Genomic DNA, 17454 nt, shown 5'->3' with positions numbered 1-17454 from the left:
TAAGTTAATTGAACGGCATATCCACTACTGTTTTTAAGTTGGCAGCGCGTGCGTGCGTGTGAGGCTGGAAAACAGTGACGGAGAAAGACAGCGGCTTTTGGAAAGGTCTGATGGCTCTTTTAAAAGAGTTCAAAGCAGAACCAGAAGACAAACTAGGCAACATATGGCCAAACTATAAATGTTTTTCTATACTATATCTTTCACACACACGCACATGCACGCTCACACCGATGAACACACAAAGCCCCCCCTCATCCCCCTGAGACTATGGCCCACCCCTCTGCTCAGTGCCCAGCTGTATCACTTTGCCTCTGGACAATTCCCACTTGCCGCGTCAGGGGGCCTAATGGGCCTCTGCTATTCAGCAGCAGATTAAATATTAATATCGCCACGATACAGAGATTGCAGCGCATCTCCAGTTACAATAGAGATACACAGATCAAAGTGCCGAGGCAATGGTTGGTGCATGAAAGCATTTAAAGAGTGAAAACTGCAACTAAACACTACCACGAAAGCTCTTTAAATCATCAAACTGTAGCGTGGTGGAGAGATGAACTTTTTTTTTCACCACCCCCCCTCCTCTCTTTCGCGACACACGTGGATACAAACGCATTTACAAAGCTGCTTTTTAGTGTTACTGTGCACTCATTAGCCTTGGCTCTAAAGAGGACACTCCCCTGCTTCTACCTCCCCTCTCGGTACTACATTTGCCCTTTTTATGAGCCCTCCTTTTCCATTTTTTTTTTTCTTTCCTCCCTCCTCTTCTTTGCGTTCCCTTTTTTTTTTTCTCAACCCCAACACGGAAATTGAAACTGTATCTGGGCTTATCTGCAACCTCCCCGTGCATCAACTGCCGAGATGTTTAGACAAATTTTATGCATTATGCAGCGCAAATATCAAAACAGTTCTTGGCAGTGCCAGCAGAAGCCTCATTAAAAATTCCTTAATTAAATCTTCTTGCAAAATGTAATCAGTCCAAGGAAGGGGTTTTGTGTGTGTGTGTGCATGTGTGCGCGCAGAAGAGGATGTGTGTATGTGCGTGTCTGTCAGTGCCAAGGCTTTGATTTGTGCCCTTCATGTTATGGCTTGGAGAAGTAATCATTAACGCCAAAGCCACTTTGGCTTTTCAAATGCTGTTTTTCTTTCTTTTTAAACGGAATAAACAAACAAGCGATAATCACCTTTCTAGTGTCGGCTCAAGATGAATCCAGATTGGGAGGACATTGTTCCGTGTCCACTGAAACATAAGATACCCACCCTCCCGCCCGCTTCCCCTGATGCTTTTGTCTCTCTTGGTGTGAATGACTGAGTTTTTAGATCAGTCGCTTCCTCGCGTTTTCAACAATAAACTGCAGAACCTCGAGAAGAACGCGGCCTCATCTCATATCCTCTCAACGTCAGTCGCAGCTAATAATACAAAGTTGCACGAGGATTATGTTCTTCTTAATGTTTTAGTGCTTTACACACTGTGAGCATTTATTCAGCCAGTTCCAGTAAGCTATCATCAAGCCATTTCTCTTTCATTACCCCCTCATCCTTCAGATTCCACTCAGCACATAAATTTGAGTCTTTTCTTAATTAATTTACTGCACACAGACATTCTCATACCACTGAATAAAATGCACCATAGGTGGATAATAAAAAAAAGCGTTGCCTCTGTTTTCAGTGCGTTTTTTTTTTTCATTGGTGCAGCACATTGAGGGATTTGCATACCTGGCAATATATTTCTGGTAGAGGTTGATGTCGTCGCTGGCGGGTTTATCTGGTGGCAGACCATTCCTAATGCAAGAGCAAACACAAAGGAGACAGGATTAATGGTGAGGTTGGGCTGCCTGTTGTTAATAAAAACAAACTGACACAATATTTACTTACAAGCCGCTCCCAAACTTTGGACTATCAATATACATTTTCCTGTGGCATAACAGCGTTTTCGTGCGAAGTATGAATCAAGGATGGAAGCACACACACTTTGATGCATGGTCTTCCGACCAATGAAAGGCAAAATGCAGGAGCAAAAGGACATTAATCTTTTATGGGGGTATTTTGGTGAGTGCTCATATGCAAAACGGGATAATGGGCACGTGGAGAAAAAGCTCTGAAAACGCATTTTCGGATACTCTCTAGGGGCTCGGGCTCTAATGTTGATGTCAAGTCGTCTCCGATCAGCCTGGACACAAACAAATATGTAAGGCAACACCGAGGATTTAACTGCGCAGGATCACGTTCGCTGAGTCGGTTTCGAGTCAAATGAATTAATTTTAAAGCGGGAAATCAAGGAACGGTCCTTTTTTGTCACCTGTGTTGGTTTTGATTCCCTTTATGAAGCTGGCAGCAGTAATGCCTGTATAATAACAGTCATAACACAGTATTGGTCCTGTTTGCTCCCTCGCAGCAAGTGGCATTTAGCTCCATGTGAGCAGCTCCACACAGGGATGACCTGAGGTTAATCTGGCCCAGAGGGGAAGATACACTGCCAGACATTTTCCCTAGTACCCCATCGCCTCCCTGTATACAAGCACCAGACTGGGTCAGTTAGCCACGACTCCAGCTTCACTGAGCCCTAACCTGACAAAGGCCAAAACCTGAGGGAGGGGTGCCTGAGGGCTCTTGAACAGTGTCTTTGATAGGTCTTGACTAACTAGAGACAAGGTCAAAACCAATCAAACAGACTCTGGGAGCTGTTTCCTACTGGTAGAGCACACGACTGTAGGTTAGCTCCCCAAACCCCTCGTTTGGTTCCTTTAAAGTGCACTCGTCAGGCAGTGTTGAGTCGGCCCCTGTGACTCGCTGGGAGGTTAGTCATGGCTCCAAAGTAATTAAAGGGAGAGTTGTTACACCCTAGCCAAACGAAGGAAGTCAGTCACTTTGCGATGACTGTGCTAAATCAGTCTCCACGGAGTGCTACAGCGAGTAAACAGTTCATGCGCCTTCGCAACTCATCATGTCGTGGATCTATTGGGCGCTATGCGCCATTTCACACTACATTCCCGTTGGCTGCTGTGAAGGTAGCAATTACCTTTGCGTGAGGCTAACTGACTCACAGTAGCAGTTAAGTGTATGTGAGCCTCACATTAGCTCCAAAGGGGTTCCACTGAGAGAGACTCAGAGTGTACAAGGCAGACAAGGTGGTATCCACCAGCAAACTTAAAATGATAAATTCAGCGGCAGGCTATGTAAGTTTTTAGCAGATTTCAGCAGAGTTATGGATTGTTTTGGTGCAAAATAACACATGCAATATGTCAAACAATATTTTAGTCACATTTAACAAATTCCCAGGGAATTGGGAGACTGTAAATCAGATGCAAGTGGGTAACTACTATCATTTCTTATCCAACACTCTGTATATTTTATCATCTTTTGTTAACTAAGGACATAAAGTTGTAGAATTAATTGGGTGCAGAAGGTCCTCTGTTGTGTTGCTCAAGGCTCCCAAATAGAAATATACAATTTGTTGCCTTAGTTCCCCTGTGAAACACAAATCTCATCATGTGAATCATAAACATTTTCTGTAAATTCTTTTTACAGCTTCTATAACTTATAAAGTTTGAGGACACTCACTTAACAGAGGACACAGTGCCAGTGGTGATGGAGTCAGTCTTGGAAAAGCTGGACTTCAGGTAGTCAGAGGCATTGAAACTTATGTGGCCCGCCTGGTCCACTGTAAGCCCTGGCGCTATGCTGGCTCCAGGTGCGCCTACAGCGGGGACACCGGGAGCTGCAGGGTTCCCCGGTGGCGTAGGAAGGACACTGGGCACCAGTGAGGCCTCGGGGTTTCCTGGCATTAGCTTCGGAATTGTTCTGATGTCATATTTTGAAGGGCGACCCACTTTGCCAGTCTTAAAGGCGATGGAACCGCCCATGTCAGGGTTGCCCTCACCGGGTTTGAAGGGGAGCAGAAACTTGATGTTCTCCAGGTCGTACTTTGAGGGTCTCTTGTAAGCATTACCATTCTGCTGCTGTAAACTCTCGCCCATCTTCAGCTTCTGAATAAAGAAGTCATACTTGGACGCTCGGGAGGCCATGTTCTGCATGTGAGAGGGATTAGCTGGCTGAGAATTACCCAGCTGAGGTGCTACTGGCTGTTTGTGGTCCATGCTGGAGGGGTAAATCTGTGCCTCGGCTCCTGGTAGACAACCAGAGGTCTGGAGCATGGTAGCGCTCTTATCTTGAGCCAGTTTTGAGTTGAGGTCGTCTGGTTTAGGCGGGGAAGCGTGCATGGGCCAAGGTAGGGTCTCTCCAGCTTTTAGCTTGCGAATGTACTCTTCGTACTTGGAGAAGCGGGCACGCCGTGAGGCCTCCTCGCTGCTGAGGGATGAGGGGTCTGAGGTAGCAGCTTTGAGCTTTTCAAAGCTGATCTTCTTGGTCAGCTCATCCCTTACCTGCTGGTCATCATAACCGAACATTCCCAGAAATTCATTCATGGTGTTGGCTGCATAGTCTCGCAGGGCAGACGCTTCTCCTGCACAAAGACAACAAGAAAAGATCTCCTATGTAATATGTATAATTCCGATAATTAAAGTTTTTCCATTAGCATATATTTAATGTGTACTGATCTGTCGAGCAGAGAAATTAATCACAAGTCAACCCATTGCTCAAGACATCTTAATCAGTAGTCTAATTCAGGTCACTCAATCAGTCTATGAAATGATTCCCTCTCCCTTCATACTTACTGATGCTCGCTAAAACATGTGTTAATGTATTTTTTCATCAAGTTTGCTAGTTACAAATGAATTAATCTGGAAAAGAGCAAAATATATTATGTCATGCAAACTAATGAAACAACATTCTGTCAACAATAATGCTCTATTGTGGTCATGCAAAAGGACTAAATTAACATGACTGCATCAACTGTGAGTGCACGTGTTCCTTTCCAATAAATGTTTAAAATAGCTGGATGTTATTTTTCTGGTTATTTCAAACGATAGCAAATTTGACAACAGGAAAAGTGCTTCTGCACTGCAACCTACAGCATCTGTAAATGTTCGTGTATTTATGTGTCTACAAACAAGCAGTCTGAGGCAATGCTCTTCCTGTTTTGGTTGCACTATAAGCCAGTCCTGCAGAATTTTGCAGGGGACTGTACCAAAGGACAGACTCACAGAGAAATCTAATTTTCTAAAATCACTGTGCTCCTGATATAAAAATGAACTAGAAAATTAGGTATAAAAAGCATGTATATATATCATGCATACAAGATACCTAAATACTGAAAGTCATCCAAAATATTAAACAAAATATACAGAAATCTGTTTATAACTTCTTAGAAATGTGCATTTATTATGAGTGCATTTAACCCTGAATTTTTATCTGATGACTCATTCTCACTATTAGTAGCCTCATATTATAAGCATTTCATATCATCACCTTATGAAACTTGGAATAACATATTTTAAAATAACAGTCTTACTGAAGTCAACTTCAGAAATGAAAACACATTTGCAAACTGAAACATCACTTTTATTTTAAGAGTCCATTAAATTGGACAACTTCCCCAAGGACACGGGCGAAATATAGTTGATGTATAGTTTAATTGCATTATGTGGAGATTAATTCTGCCCCATTAACTTTCATCCAAGTTAACGCATGGGGTCAGAGAGTGGGGAAAAGGCAAAGATGATTTGGCCTGAAAGCAGTGACGGACCAAGCTCTGCCTTAAAATAGAGGAGCGTGGATAGGGAGGAAATGGCGCAGCGAGTGAGACAGAAATCAAAAGAAAAACGGGAGAAGGATGAAACACTTGTGTTTGTAGATCCAACTTAAAAAAAAAAATGCTGCTGTGCCAGTTTGCATATAACACAGGAGGCAAGAACACAGATATGCTAGTAATGCAGATGATAATGTCAACTGAGCCATGTAAAACCTTTGGCCTTCTTAACTCAAGCTTGGCACAGTCACAGGGACAGGGTCCAAAGTCTTTTTTTAAAAAAACATTTTATTGCTGTTTTCATCAGCAGAGCACACACGAGCTGGCCAGAGGTAATATCACCTATCGCCGAGGTAATTAATACACAAATATTTCTGCTCTTGTCTCGTATTTCTCAGTTATTGCTAAATCAGTCGCCGTGCCCTGCTTTTCACATCTCTTGCGCAGCATGTAAAATAATCCCCAAATTTCCATTCACTGTGTTGGGGCTGTTCCACTGCTCAGTATGAAAGAGTATCCGAACAGATCGAAGGGGCATGAAAAATTTAAGAGAAATAGATCAGGTATTTGTGAGGAAATGCCTACATGTTTGCCTCAGATCGTTTTATCAAATCTACCATGTTTTCACATGTACTCAAACCGCAGAAAAACATGCTGTATACACAGATTCACTGCACAGGACAACAGCTTCTTCTATACCTTTGAGTTTTTAAATAAGGTGTTCAACACATCTGAGTGAAGAGTCCTTTAAAAATATTAAAATTGGATTTGAATATATACTAAATTAGCACTTGTTGGATTTTACTGCTATGAGAGCGTCTCAGGTCACAGCATATCCATTTGGCTCTAAAGTTAGGGCAGAGCCACCCACACCAGTATAAGTCAAAGTTTAACTACACTTCTTCCGTGACTGAAGAATGACAATCAAAAATAGCACGTTACTATAATTTTCTGAGTTAAATATATATTACATAACACCTCAGATAAAGAGGTTCAGGCCTGTTCACCATTCCTTTTGGAGGATACCTGTAACTACTGCAAAGAGAGTAGTTTCTGTCATGAGAGCGCCACGTCCCTATTTTCATATTTCCTCATGGTATTATCGCCACTTCTCCCCCCCCCAAAAAAAATTAGCCGAGACTCTTTGTTCATCAGCGCAGCCACGTGACGTGTTATCAATGAAAGGCAAATGATTGGACTTGAAGGGATTATGACGGGGACCGACAGGAGATAACCCTTCTAAAACACCATGTAAATGAGGTTTCTACTCAAACACTATCTGGCTGCCTCTTAATCGTGTCATGTGACACCGAGTGGGAAACTGTGTATGGGTTGAATCGAGATTGAGATGTTCCAGCCCCCCCCGTTAAATTAAAAGAAAAATAAAATACTCTCCCCCCTCTCTCTTTCACCTTCATCCATTTCACTGTTCGCTAACACGCCTGACATTTCTGTCCGCACTTGCTTGTTGGACTGGGAAAATCCACAAAGAAGTGGTTTCTAATCTTGACACTTCAAGCAAACAAAAGCCAACACATGACACAGACCTGCCTTGTCTATATTTGAGGCAATTAGGCTGCATTTTCCCTCCCAGATATGATAGCAGATGGGCATTATATCTCCTTTTGCTGACCAAACATGGCCATCAGTGTGGCATAGCTTCAGTGCTCGCAGGACTGAGAGGCAGAGGTGTTGCTGATGATAAAGATGCATGCTAGTAGCTATATATGGACTAATCTAGAGCCTGGATACCTTCTGAACGGTGTCAGTTTCGAACAACAAATATATAGTGTAAGCCACAAGGTTGAAAAACAAGTGTTTTCTGTTTCATCTGCAAACATGTTGAAAAGCATGCTTTTTCATAAGGTACAATAATTTAAATAGAGCTATTTATGTTCATGCCATAGAGTTTAAGTGTGTTTTGTTTAAATGGACACTGTTAAGCTAATAAAAAGCAGCTTTGAATAAATGACATTATGTGCATTTGTTTGGAGTAATTTGTCTCTCTCTCTCTCTCACACACACACACATGCGCATGCACGCACGAAAAACTATGAGGCTTCAAACTTCCTCACTGTTGGGTTAGTTAATTAACAGGCAGTAAATAGAGAGGACTTTGAAATAGCTTGAAATGAACAATAACCTTTTACAGTGAACCCAGAATTGCAAATGGAAGTCATGGTCAAGCCTGTTTGATCCATCGCTACGAGCATCTCTGTCATTGCTTTCAAAGTTTTTATTCATTGACTTTTTTTTTTTCCATTGACTGGCTTATGAGGGCTCTAATGCGACATCTAAATTATCTAGGAAAAGTATTCTGGGGTTTTGCACTGATAGGAAATCCGCACGATGCCTCAATGTGAGGAGTTAAATGTTTTGAAGGTCGCAGTTTCTCTCATTGATCTTGCAATGTTTGTTAATTACATTGTCACTGATGTTGTGAGAGATAATTAAGCCACTATGTTTATATGCATAATTATGTGCACTCCATATCAGCCTTTGAAAGACAGTGGCGAGAGAGAGGGAAACGGAGAGAGGGAGAGAGAGAGAAGGTGGGGGGGGACGTTTTAATTGTGAGCTGAGCAGAAACATGGCAATATAGATGCCCTAGTTACAATCAACAAAGAGCAACTCAGAAAAAAAAGAAAAAAAAAACTCTAAAGACAAGATTTGCAACTGATGCAGAATGCTCTCCCCGCAGTCTACAAACATCGGCTTTGTTGTGAGATTTAAAATAGTAAGAGAGCCGGTGAAGGGAAAGGTGCAGGCCTTCTATACAACAGTAATGCATATTTACAGACCTGCTTTTTTATGGCCGTGAAATAAACAAAATGACTAATTAAAACCACAAAGCCTTTTTTCATTTGCCTCTGAAATGAAACCTGCTTCATTTTCTGAGAAGCCCCTGCCCCCAATTCTGAATGAGTGTGTGTGTGTGTGGCCAGAGCCACGGCTGTACAGTGGGTGAAAACAAAAAGAAATGAAGACAAAAAGGAGCATGTGTACACGACTCTGAGGTACATACTTAAACCTAGATGAAAGCACAAAAACTGTTAAAGTGAGGTGAGCACGCACAAAACGAGACTTGTTTGTGCACCGCAACAACCGGTCTCACCTGCAAATTGCTTTTTTTCCCCCCTTCTTCCCCCCCCCTCTACTGGCGTCTGTGAAGAATGCTTTATCTATTCATATAACCGAGCTCTGTTTTTTCATCTTTTTTACAGCTCCGTGTTTTCAACTTCTGCTATTACAAGGCCACCGTTTCCGAATGTGTGTGTGTGTGTCAAGTTTCAAGGGTCACAAAGTGTATGACACCAAACAGCACTTTCTTTAAAAGATTGTTTGTGGCGTTAACACACGCACTCAACCTCAGAGTGTGAAGTCTCTGCCAACTTTATCTATTTGATAATCAGTGAATTATACCGAGGGAACATCATGTCAATATTAAACAGGGTTTACTGTGAGTCATTTACAAGAGCACACAGTATTGAGAAATTTATTAAATGAATTCACTGTTGAAGCCACTGTTGTTTGTGGGAAGGTATTAAAATACTGCACTTAAGTGCGATATGCGGCTGCAATATAACTTCCCCATTTCTGACTTATTTGACAACTGATCTCTTGGATTTGACAAAAAAAAAAAAAAGCCAAACTCCTCCATGTAATAGAGGAGCTTGAAGCAGTGGCTAAGTTTAGTGAGCTTAGGGAAAAAAATCAAAGACTCAATATGTAATCCTGGGTGTAATATGAAGCTTAGCCTGGCCCTGCCATGCGCTCTTAGCCCTCAGCTGCTGGGAGAATGCATAAACGCCTAAATGCCTTACGTTGTAAGCCTACTCCAGTTATGAATTTCTTCGTACAGTTAAGTTCATGTTTTGCCCCCCTCTGGCCCGCCAGCTGAATCTCTCTTTAGAGTAATAATGTCACTGACTATTCATAATGTAACTCTAGAGTTTCCCTTTCCAATAATGGACACGCTTAAGCTTATGTGGATGTGGCAATGTCACCTCTCCTCTGTCTAAGCCTTTGAAGGCCAAAGGTAGTGTTGCTTTGAGATGTACCGTGTGTGAAAGGGTCATTTAGAAGACGACGTGTGAAAGAGGATGCTTAAAGGACACAGTGAAAATATACCTGGAGAGGAGAATGGTGCTTGGCGATTTTGGGCCTCACTCGGCGGCATGTAGGCGTCATCTTTTGAAGGCCTGTCTTCAGCTTCTTTGTCTTCAGGGTAACTGCCATCTTGAGACCCCGCCGCAGGCTCGGCCTCCTCTCCATTGTCTTCCTCATCGCTGCAGCCTTTGGGCTGTACCATGTACACGCCCTCAGGAGGGCCATCTTCGTCATTGCTGACTTTGAGTTCTTGCTCCTGATCGTCGTCAGGAGCTGGGGGCTCATCGCCGTACTCGCCGTTGACCCACTTCTCAATGGCCTCGCGTCGCTTCTGGTCCTCCTCTAGGCTCTGATTTAGGCTCAGGCTCTCGGGGAAGTTGGTCTCGTTGTCGTCGTAGTGGGAGCTACCGCGCTCGCTGTTGTCTGCTACACTCTGGTCTCCCTCTGCATTCTGGGAGCTGCTGTCGAACACCACCTGGCGGCTCAGCTTGGCACAGATAGCGTTGAGTTTTAGGCCACCTTTTCTTTTGGCGGCCATCTTGGGTTTTCCTGAGGTCGTTTCAGTGCATAAACTCCTTTCAGCTGATGGAAACGAGAAGAAGACAAATAGAAGGTTAGCGAAGTTGCTCAATACCACAACTATCTGTGTTACAGCTCGAGTAATATTACTTTTCTCTGAACGAACGGCAGCAGGCGTGCTTTCAGTGTCACCGGAAACATCGTTCGAACCTGCTTTTTCCTGTCACTAACTTGTACTGATTTTGAAGATCACAATGGAAAAATAAACAGACATATACAACAGGGACTGCTGCTATTAATAACATAAAAAGCACTTAACAATAACAGCTCGAGCCTGGAAGGACACCCAGAGATACTGTACATATCTTTCTAAGTCACAGTTCTTTGGTCAGCTCAGAGTTTAGCACGATGTGGTTGGAAAAAAAAAAAAAGAGAGAAAAACAAGCTTAAGCAGCTGAAACCATAGGCTGATAGATATCAGACCCCCTACAGTAGTACAAGCTGCAAATACACGGCTACATAATCCAGCACATGACAGCGCTATAGAGACACTGTGAAATGTTATCTTCACTCTCACCTCAAGAGGCTGTGGCCCTGCCACTGAGTGGGGGGGCTGTATAGCATTAAAGCTGTCAGGATGTGGAGTGAAAATGCTGAGCACTTTTGGCCTTTTCAGAGCCCTGATCTCTTACCGGTTATTAAGTGAGATTAGATTCAGCGACTGTCCTGTTTTCTCTTTCCTAAAAGAAAAACGACGCGCGCAAAACGCCGTCTCTGTATCTCGCACATCTTTACTTCAGAAGAAATTATGCATCTAAATGAGTCTCAGCGTTTTATTTTTCTCCCCGGCGTGGCCCCTCTGAACAATAGCACATCATAGTATGTGCTTTGAGGCAGGAATGGGTGGCATTATTTCAACCCAAGTGGGGCTATCTTTATAACATGTCCTGTGATGAGGCAGGAACAGCTGCATGTGGCATTCCATATCCAGAGCTACCTTTTTAGGGCAGAAACTGCACTCTGTTACCTTTCGCATTATTTCCAGAGCAAGCAAAAGTTCATTCACCCAGCAGCAATTTCTGGACAATCTGCAAAGAGGTTGTTTTTTTAAAGTCTGAGGTGACAGTGACTAAAGAGAATTTATGATATATATATAAAAAAAGAGGGTGGTACAATAACCAGGGGTTGTGCTGCGTGTTGCAGCTCAGCGAAAAACAGTTAAAGACCGAACCACATCAGAGATCTTTCTTCTTGCGTGATGGCGTATTGAATCTTAACTCAGCCACACTGTTGTTAAGATAATGCACAATATTGACTTACGAATACACCGTTTCAGTGGAGAAAAATGCGCGATATCAGAGGTAACAAAGTTCTATCTTAAAGACTCGATTCACTTTCTGTATCAGTGAGTACGAGCCTCTTCATTTTCCCTCAGCCATAAAGCCAAGCACAATCATGTGTGAGCCATTGCCTGCATTATGTAAATCACATCGGTGCAACATAAAATCCTGTTTTCATTTTCTTTTGCAAAGCTGTGGAATCATTAGAGGATATGCAATTTGAGGGAGTTTACAGATCACCCCCGTCGCCAGACAATGCACCCCCGTGCTACCCACACATGCTTTCTCAGTTACAGTATTTACATTGCGGGCTTCCTCTCTGAAACAATGACTTCAGGAATTATGTAGTTTTGAGGGGCCCGTATATCACAGGCACATTACAGCACAAATTTAGTGTCAGACAATTGCAGGCGGGGGGTGAAAGGGTCACCTTTAAGAAGACAGCAACTTTGAGAAGGTGGGGGGGGGGGGGGGGGAGGGGGGGGGGATCAGCTGGAAAAACTATTAGGAAGTGGAAGATATAAATCTTAAAGTTTTTCTTTCTTTTTTTTCAGAAATACTCTCCAAAGGAAGATTGAGGTCATTTGGGTGTTGCTGTAGAGGTCATTCTTTCTATTTACTGTGTTCAGTATTTCATGCTTTAACTACCGATTTCCTGTGTATTGCCATTTCGAGCTCCTTGTAGGAAATGACCCCTACACAGTTGTTTCTTTCCATTAGCGCCTATTTATGTATGATTTTGTGTTAACAATGAGGAGAATAACTGGCGCACCGAGTGCTACTGATTCAGTATCTAAGCAAGCCATTAAACTGAATTATCAGACATCTTAAGCACATATTCAGTGTTTTCTTTTAAAGGTAGGGCGTGATTTAAAACAAATTAAATATTCTGAGTTTCCCTCCGAGGAAGAACATGCTGCGATTCAGTGCTTTATGGAAGTAGTCTGAACTATTATTTGTGCTGTGGGTTTTTTTTTTTTGCTATTGCTTACAATAAGGATCACTATGGTAACGCTAAGCTGTTTACCTCAAGTCGTTTGTGTGCATGATGCCGTACAATGAGATAAAATCTGTGGGGACTTGCATGAAAGAATAACTTTTCCCTCTGGGACCAACTCCCCCAACCTCCCTGAGAGTCCAGTGAGCGTTCTGCCTTATTAATGAATATCAGAAAGAAAAACAACACTGTCACATGCACTGGACATTATTTACAGTCTGTTTTAGCCTGGTGTGCTAATTGTCAAGGAAGGAGACACCTCGGTAAGCACTGGGAGTTGGGGGAAAAAATAGGCAGGTCTGAATTCGAACACAACAGCTGAAACTAATTTTTCCCAACTGCTTATGTTAGCGGTGACATTATTTTTACTGGAAACAGTGCAGGACCGCAAAGGAGCGCCATGCAGTGTCTGTATAAGGCCAAAACCTGAGGAAAAAGTCAAGAAGCTATTTTGAATACATTTCGACAAGGTCAGGTTCTTTTTCATCTTCAGTCAAAAATAAGCGCAGTGGTGCATAAGCGCAAGTTCTGCTGGGTCCTGCTTCTTCTCAGAGGTGGATGACACAGCTTGTGTGAGAGTCTAGCCCTCCGCGCTGACAGAATAACTCCTCCTCTGCTCCGAGCCCCACAGGTCTTGTTGGTTTTTTGATGCAGAGTGTCTGTTTGTGTGCCAGAATGATATCATGCCCAATCAAGTGGTGTTTCAAATCCTAATAACGCTGTTGGAAGTGCATTATTTGTGTGAACGTGCACAGACTGTAATCAAGGCTGCTACGGGTAAAAGGGTGTGGGAGTTAACAATGGTCGTGACTGCGCGGGGTCACGGCTTTACCTCTTCGTGACACAAAAAAGGAAAGAGTGGGCAGCTTTCGTTCCAAAATACGTGTATAGTCATATTACAGAGGATGTAAAGCCACAAGTGTAGCATATAGAGAATTGAATAACTCGACTTTATTGTTAATTCAGAGAGCAGCTAACCCCTTCACCCCCCCATAAACAGCCCAGCTCCCCGCAGTGTTTCAGTTTGTATGGAGCAGGCACACAGGAGGGGTCTGTATATAAGAGAGGTAGATATTACCTGTTTAAACTGAAGCTTATCTCTTCAACTAATCAAACACAGATACAGGGCCTGTTGTAGATTCCTGCTGAGTTTCAACATGACTGACACAGGGACAACCCCCCCACCCCTCCGCAATATCTGAAGTTAATTAATACAAACAGGGTCTGGGAGATGTCTATTCAACTCAGGATTATTTTACAATATGCAACAGAGAGGTGCATTAGCTCTTCAAAAAAAAAAAGAAAGAAAAAAAAGGAAAAAGTCTAGTTATAACTTCATGAACCTATGGCAGATTAATCGACAAGGCTGCAGCTCCCAGGGTGTAGCTCAGTGAACCTTTCATGTCTCTGGCTCTCAAGGGAGATGTATGCGCGAGTGTGCGTGCATGTGTGTTTCAGGGAAATCACTGAGCCACACACAAACACGCGCAGACAGTCTTGAAAATTACCATGTTTTTATTTTTGTAAATTTACGGCTTGCAGGAAGAGAATGTTTTCCTCTTCTACTCTCTTCCCCCTCCAACCCCCCCTCCACCCAGCCCCGCTGTATGGTAGGGAGGCTGCGGCAGCCGCAAGGAAGTCAAGCGGAAAGTCACTGATGGACAACTACGCCATTGCACCCAGACCCCAGCATCTGGCCCCTCTCTCATTTTTATTACAGAAGAATAACAATAAGCAGGTCGCCGACCCCGCCGTGAGATTTTGCCACAGTTTTCTAACAGTCGGTGCAGCCGATGCTGAGAAATTTCCATTTTTCCACATGCATATTTAATTGAGTTTTGTCCCAGTGGTGCGGAAATGATTTGTTTTTTGCTCTCTGTTCACTTGACTCCTCTTCGGAGTCGCTAACCCTGATTAAGACGTTCCCGTTAATTTCCCAGCGCACACCTTTTTTTGTGCATTAATGGTTCTGATCGTCTAATTAAAACTTCTCAGCTCGGCTGCTGATCACCGCTCGTTGTGCCTCTGACCTGAAGTTTTAATTGCCGCATCAGAAGCGATAATAATAATTTTGAGGTTCTGATGATTAAAAACAATGCCATTGCCAACTAGTTGATAGATGGGGGTTTGGGGTGGGCACATCTGAGGAGTTTATGCAGAGTAGAGATTTACAAAAGGGGCTGTAAAGGAGGCTTTATATTACCAAGGAGCAAGCAGGGTGGGTGTGGGGGCTACTGCAGGTTATGTGGAGGGGGTGGCAGAGCATATGGAAATCTCCCAGCCCTTCTGTCCCTCAGAGTCTTCCTAAGGAAACGGGTTTGGCTGGGACTGGGACTTAGCATTCTCCACCTCAAATCTAAATCTGCCACTGCCTGATCCACTTTGGAGCTCTCCTTACTTGGCAGGTTTGCCAGGTTGGGGACGAGAGAGAGGGAGAGGAAAAAAAAAACACACACACACAGAGAGTGCAAGTGAACGACCGATGAAGGCACATAAAAGATGACGACAGTCCAATACCTTCTGCTTATTTTCATAAAAAGATAATAGCGCAGTAGGCACGATACAAAAGGCACATTGTTCATAAAGTGACTGAAAGGAAAAAAGGAACCTGTGGTGAACGTTGTCTCTGTCATAAAACATGATACTGATGAGATATATATGATATGTAGATTACTGTCAAAACAGGAGAAGTGAGTTGCTTGTGATCTTTTTTGAAACAGTACTTTCACACTGTACTATTCAGATCACACAAACTGCAGTAATGATAGGAAATGATTCAGGCATGAAGAGAGAGGCTGCACACGGGAAACTGCCACCAGCACCAATGTGTCACATTTTGTTCTTTTTATAAACCACTGGATTTCTATTGGATTTTTTTTTTAGGTTTAGTACAAGATCAATGTTTTTGCTGCCAAAGCTACTGTACACGCAGGCCGGCAGACACATTCATACAGTGCAAAGACACACTGACATAAAGTCAGGAGGTAGCTTTCTTCTTCTCCACCCTGCCCTCCCCCTGCCCCCCTCTCTCTCTCGCAGATCTATTTTATTATTAATTAGTTGGTTGCACATCTGCCTGCTTGTTTTTTGTTTTTTTTTTGCTGTTTTTTTTTTTTATCATCAATAAAGCACTTATTGCTTTTAGTCTAGAATTTGACCTTGTACATTGTCTGCTGTCTTTCTGAGGCTGCTGACCTTGAAGGACCTGTTTGGACTATTTCACTTCAGTTCAGTCCACAGGCTGTTAACACAAGCCCTCAGCCAAGTGCCACGCTCCCGTCACACTGCCGTAAAACACAAACAAGACACTGCAGGACAAAGGCGGACACAAACGGCTCCAGTCACACACTCGCTGAATGCACGGGACAATGGCTGAGGAAAACAATGTATATTACGAGCGTAGACGGAGGACGAAAGACTCTGAACTTGAGGGCAATCAGGCAGGAAAGTTGAGATCTAAGGACAAATACGCCCTCCAGCTTCATCACAAACAGGGTAATTATGGGATTTTCCAGAATAGAGGACAAGCAAGCTAAAATGGTCTAAGGGAGAGAAAAAAAAAACAATCTGACATGAGTGACAAGAGTCATTCTGACAGCTACGTACCAAAACAGCCAACTTTTATTCAGTTTGCTGCTTAGGGTAATTCATGGGACACACGGCCAACTTGTTAAAATTGTACATCAAATCTGGACTCACAGCTGGCACCAGATGATGACTTAATTTGCAAGTGTGTTGCAGGAGGCAAAAAAAAAGAAATAAATAAATAATAAAAAAGGCTTTAAAAATACCCAATTGCACATGGCACCGTGCTTCCGCGGACTGAAACAAGGGAAATTTATTCTTGAAGCTTTGTTTTGGAGCTCTTGTTCAGCTTCAAGACACCGGGAGTGCAATTTGATAAGCCAACCGCCATGGTAAATGAGCAGACGACCCCTGTGTCCCTCCCTCACGGTTGCTGTTCTTGGTGAGGGAGCAAGGCAGTGTGGGTAGTACAGTGCAGAAGGGGCTCAGCGGTGCACCTCTCGAGGGCCCTTGAGCTAATATCTGTACAGATTAACTGCTTCAGTTGTATTTTGGTCACGGGGATCTCTCTTTGCCTTTGTGGCTTGTTGGGAGGGAGCAGGGGAGATGTGTGCCGAGCGCGTGTATTACACTCACGCAGTGTTAGTTGCGCTCGTTCTTCAGCAGTGAAGTAAACGATCTGCTCGCCTAAGAGGTCAGCCGCCCCTGGACTGACGCATGTCACTCCACATTATTATCTTTGGGACGTATTTCATTTACCAGAATCCAAAAGTACGCCGCTAAGTAAGTCTTCGACACCCTCTTACAATCACCTACCACCCTCTGTTTCTCCACAGGACACACACGCAGGCGCGCGCACACATCCAGTGTCAATCCTCCAGGGTAAACTCAGCACACGCTGCTCCATTAGTTATCAATTAATTCTGGAAATCTCCACCTGGCATGCACATGCCGACGAAGCCAGCGCATGTACGTAGCACCGGTCTCGACAGGAAGTCGAGGAGAGCGTGCCTTATTTGACTACGAGTGTGGGTGAGAGAGTGTGTTTGTGTGTCCATGCGGGTGGCACTTTTGTCCATGAGGTTAACCTTGATATGAGGCCCTGTCAGGCCAGATAATGTCAATCAATGACAAGCCCTCACAGATAACCCCTAATGTGAAGCCTAAAAAGCAAAGCTGTTTAGATCTTTAGACATGCCCCCTTTCACCAGCATATGAATTGCATTACAAGGAAATGAGCTGTGGCATTTCTTTAATAAGACTCTTAAGACATTTTGACAGCATATAAGGCCCTGTGCCGTAAAAAAAAAAATTAAATA

The 17454-nt window shown here is 43.4% G+C and overlaps 1 protein-coding gene across 11 annotated transcripts in view; it reads right to left on the bottom strand.

The window, feature by feature from the left end:
- casz1 (castor zinc finger 1) overlaps positions 1–17454 on the bottom strand; it is a 171346-nt gene that overhangs the window by 24179 nt on the left and 129713 nt on the right. For all 11 annotated transcript variants that reach the window (XM_082518225.1, XM_082518224.1, XM_082518227.1 and 8 more), the window contains 3 exons: positions 9776–10336; positions 3559–4459; positions 1714–1779 (listed from right to left, as the gene is read on the bottom strand). In XM_082518225.1, the coding sequence (XP_082374351.1) occupies positions 1714–1779; positions 3559–4459; positions 9776–10292 (1484 nt within the window). In that variant the 5' untranslated portion in view covers positions 10293–10336. The remainder of the gene's footprint in view (positions 1–1713; positions 1780–3558; positions 4460–9775; positions 10337–17454) is intronic.

This window comes from Aulonocara stuartgranti (assembly GCF_965226115.1).
Source record: "Aulonocara stuartgranti genome assembly, chromosome: 20".
Classification (NCBI taxonomy): domain Eukaryota; kingdom Metazoa; phylum Chordata; class Actinopteri; order Cichliformes; family Cichlidae; genus Aulonocara; species Aulonocara stuartgranti.
The sequence above is the reverse complement of the archived record's forward strand: the minus strand, read 5'-3'. Positions and strand labels throughout refer to the sequence as shown.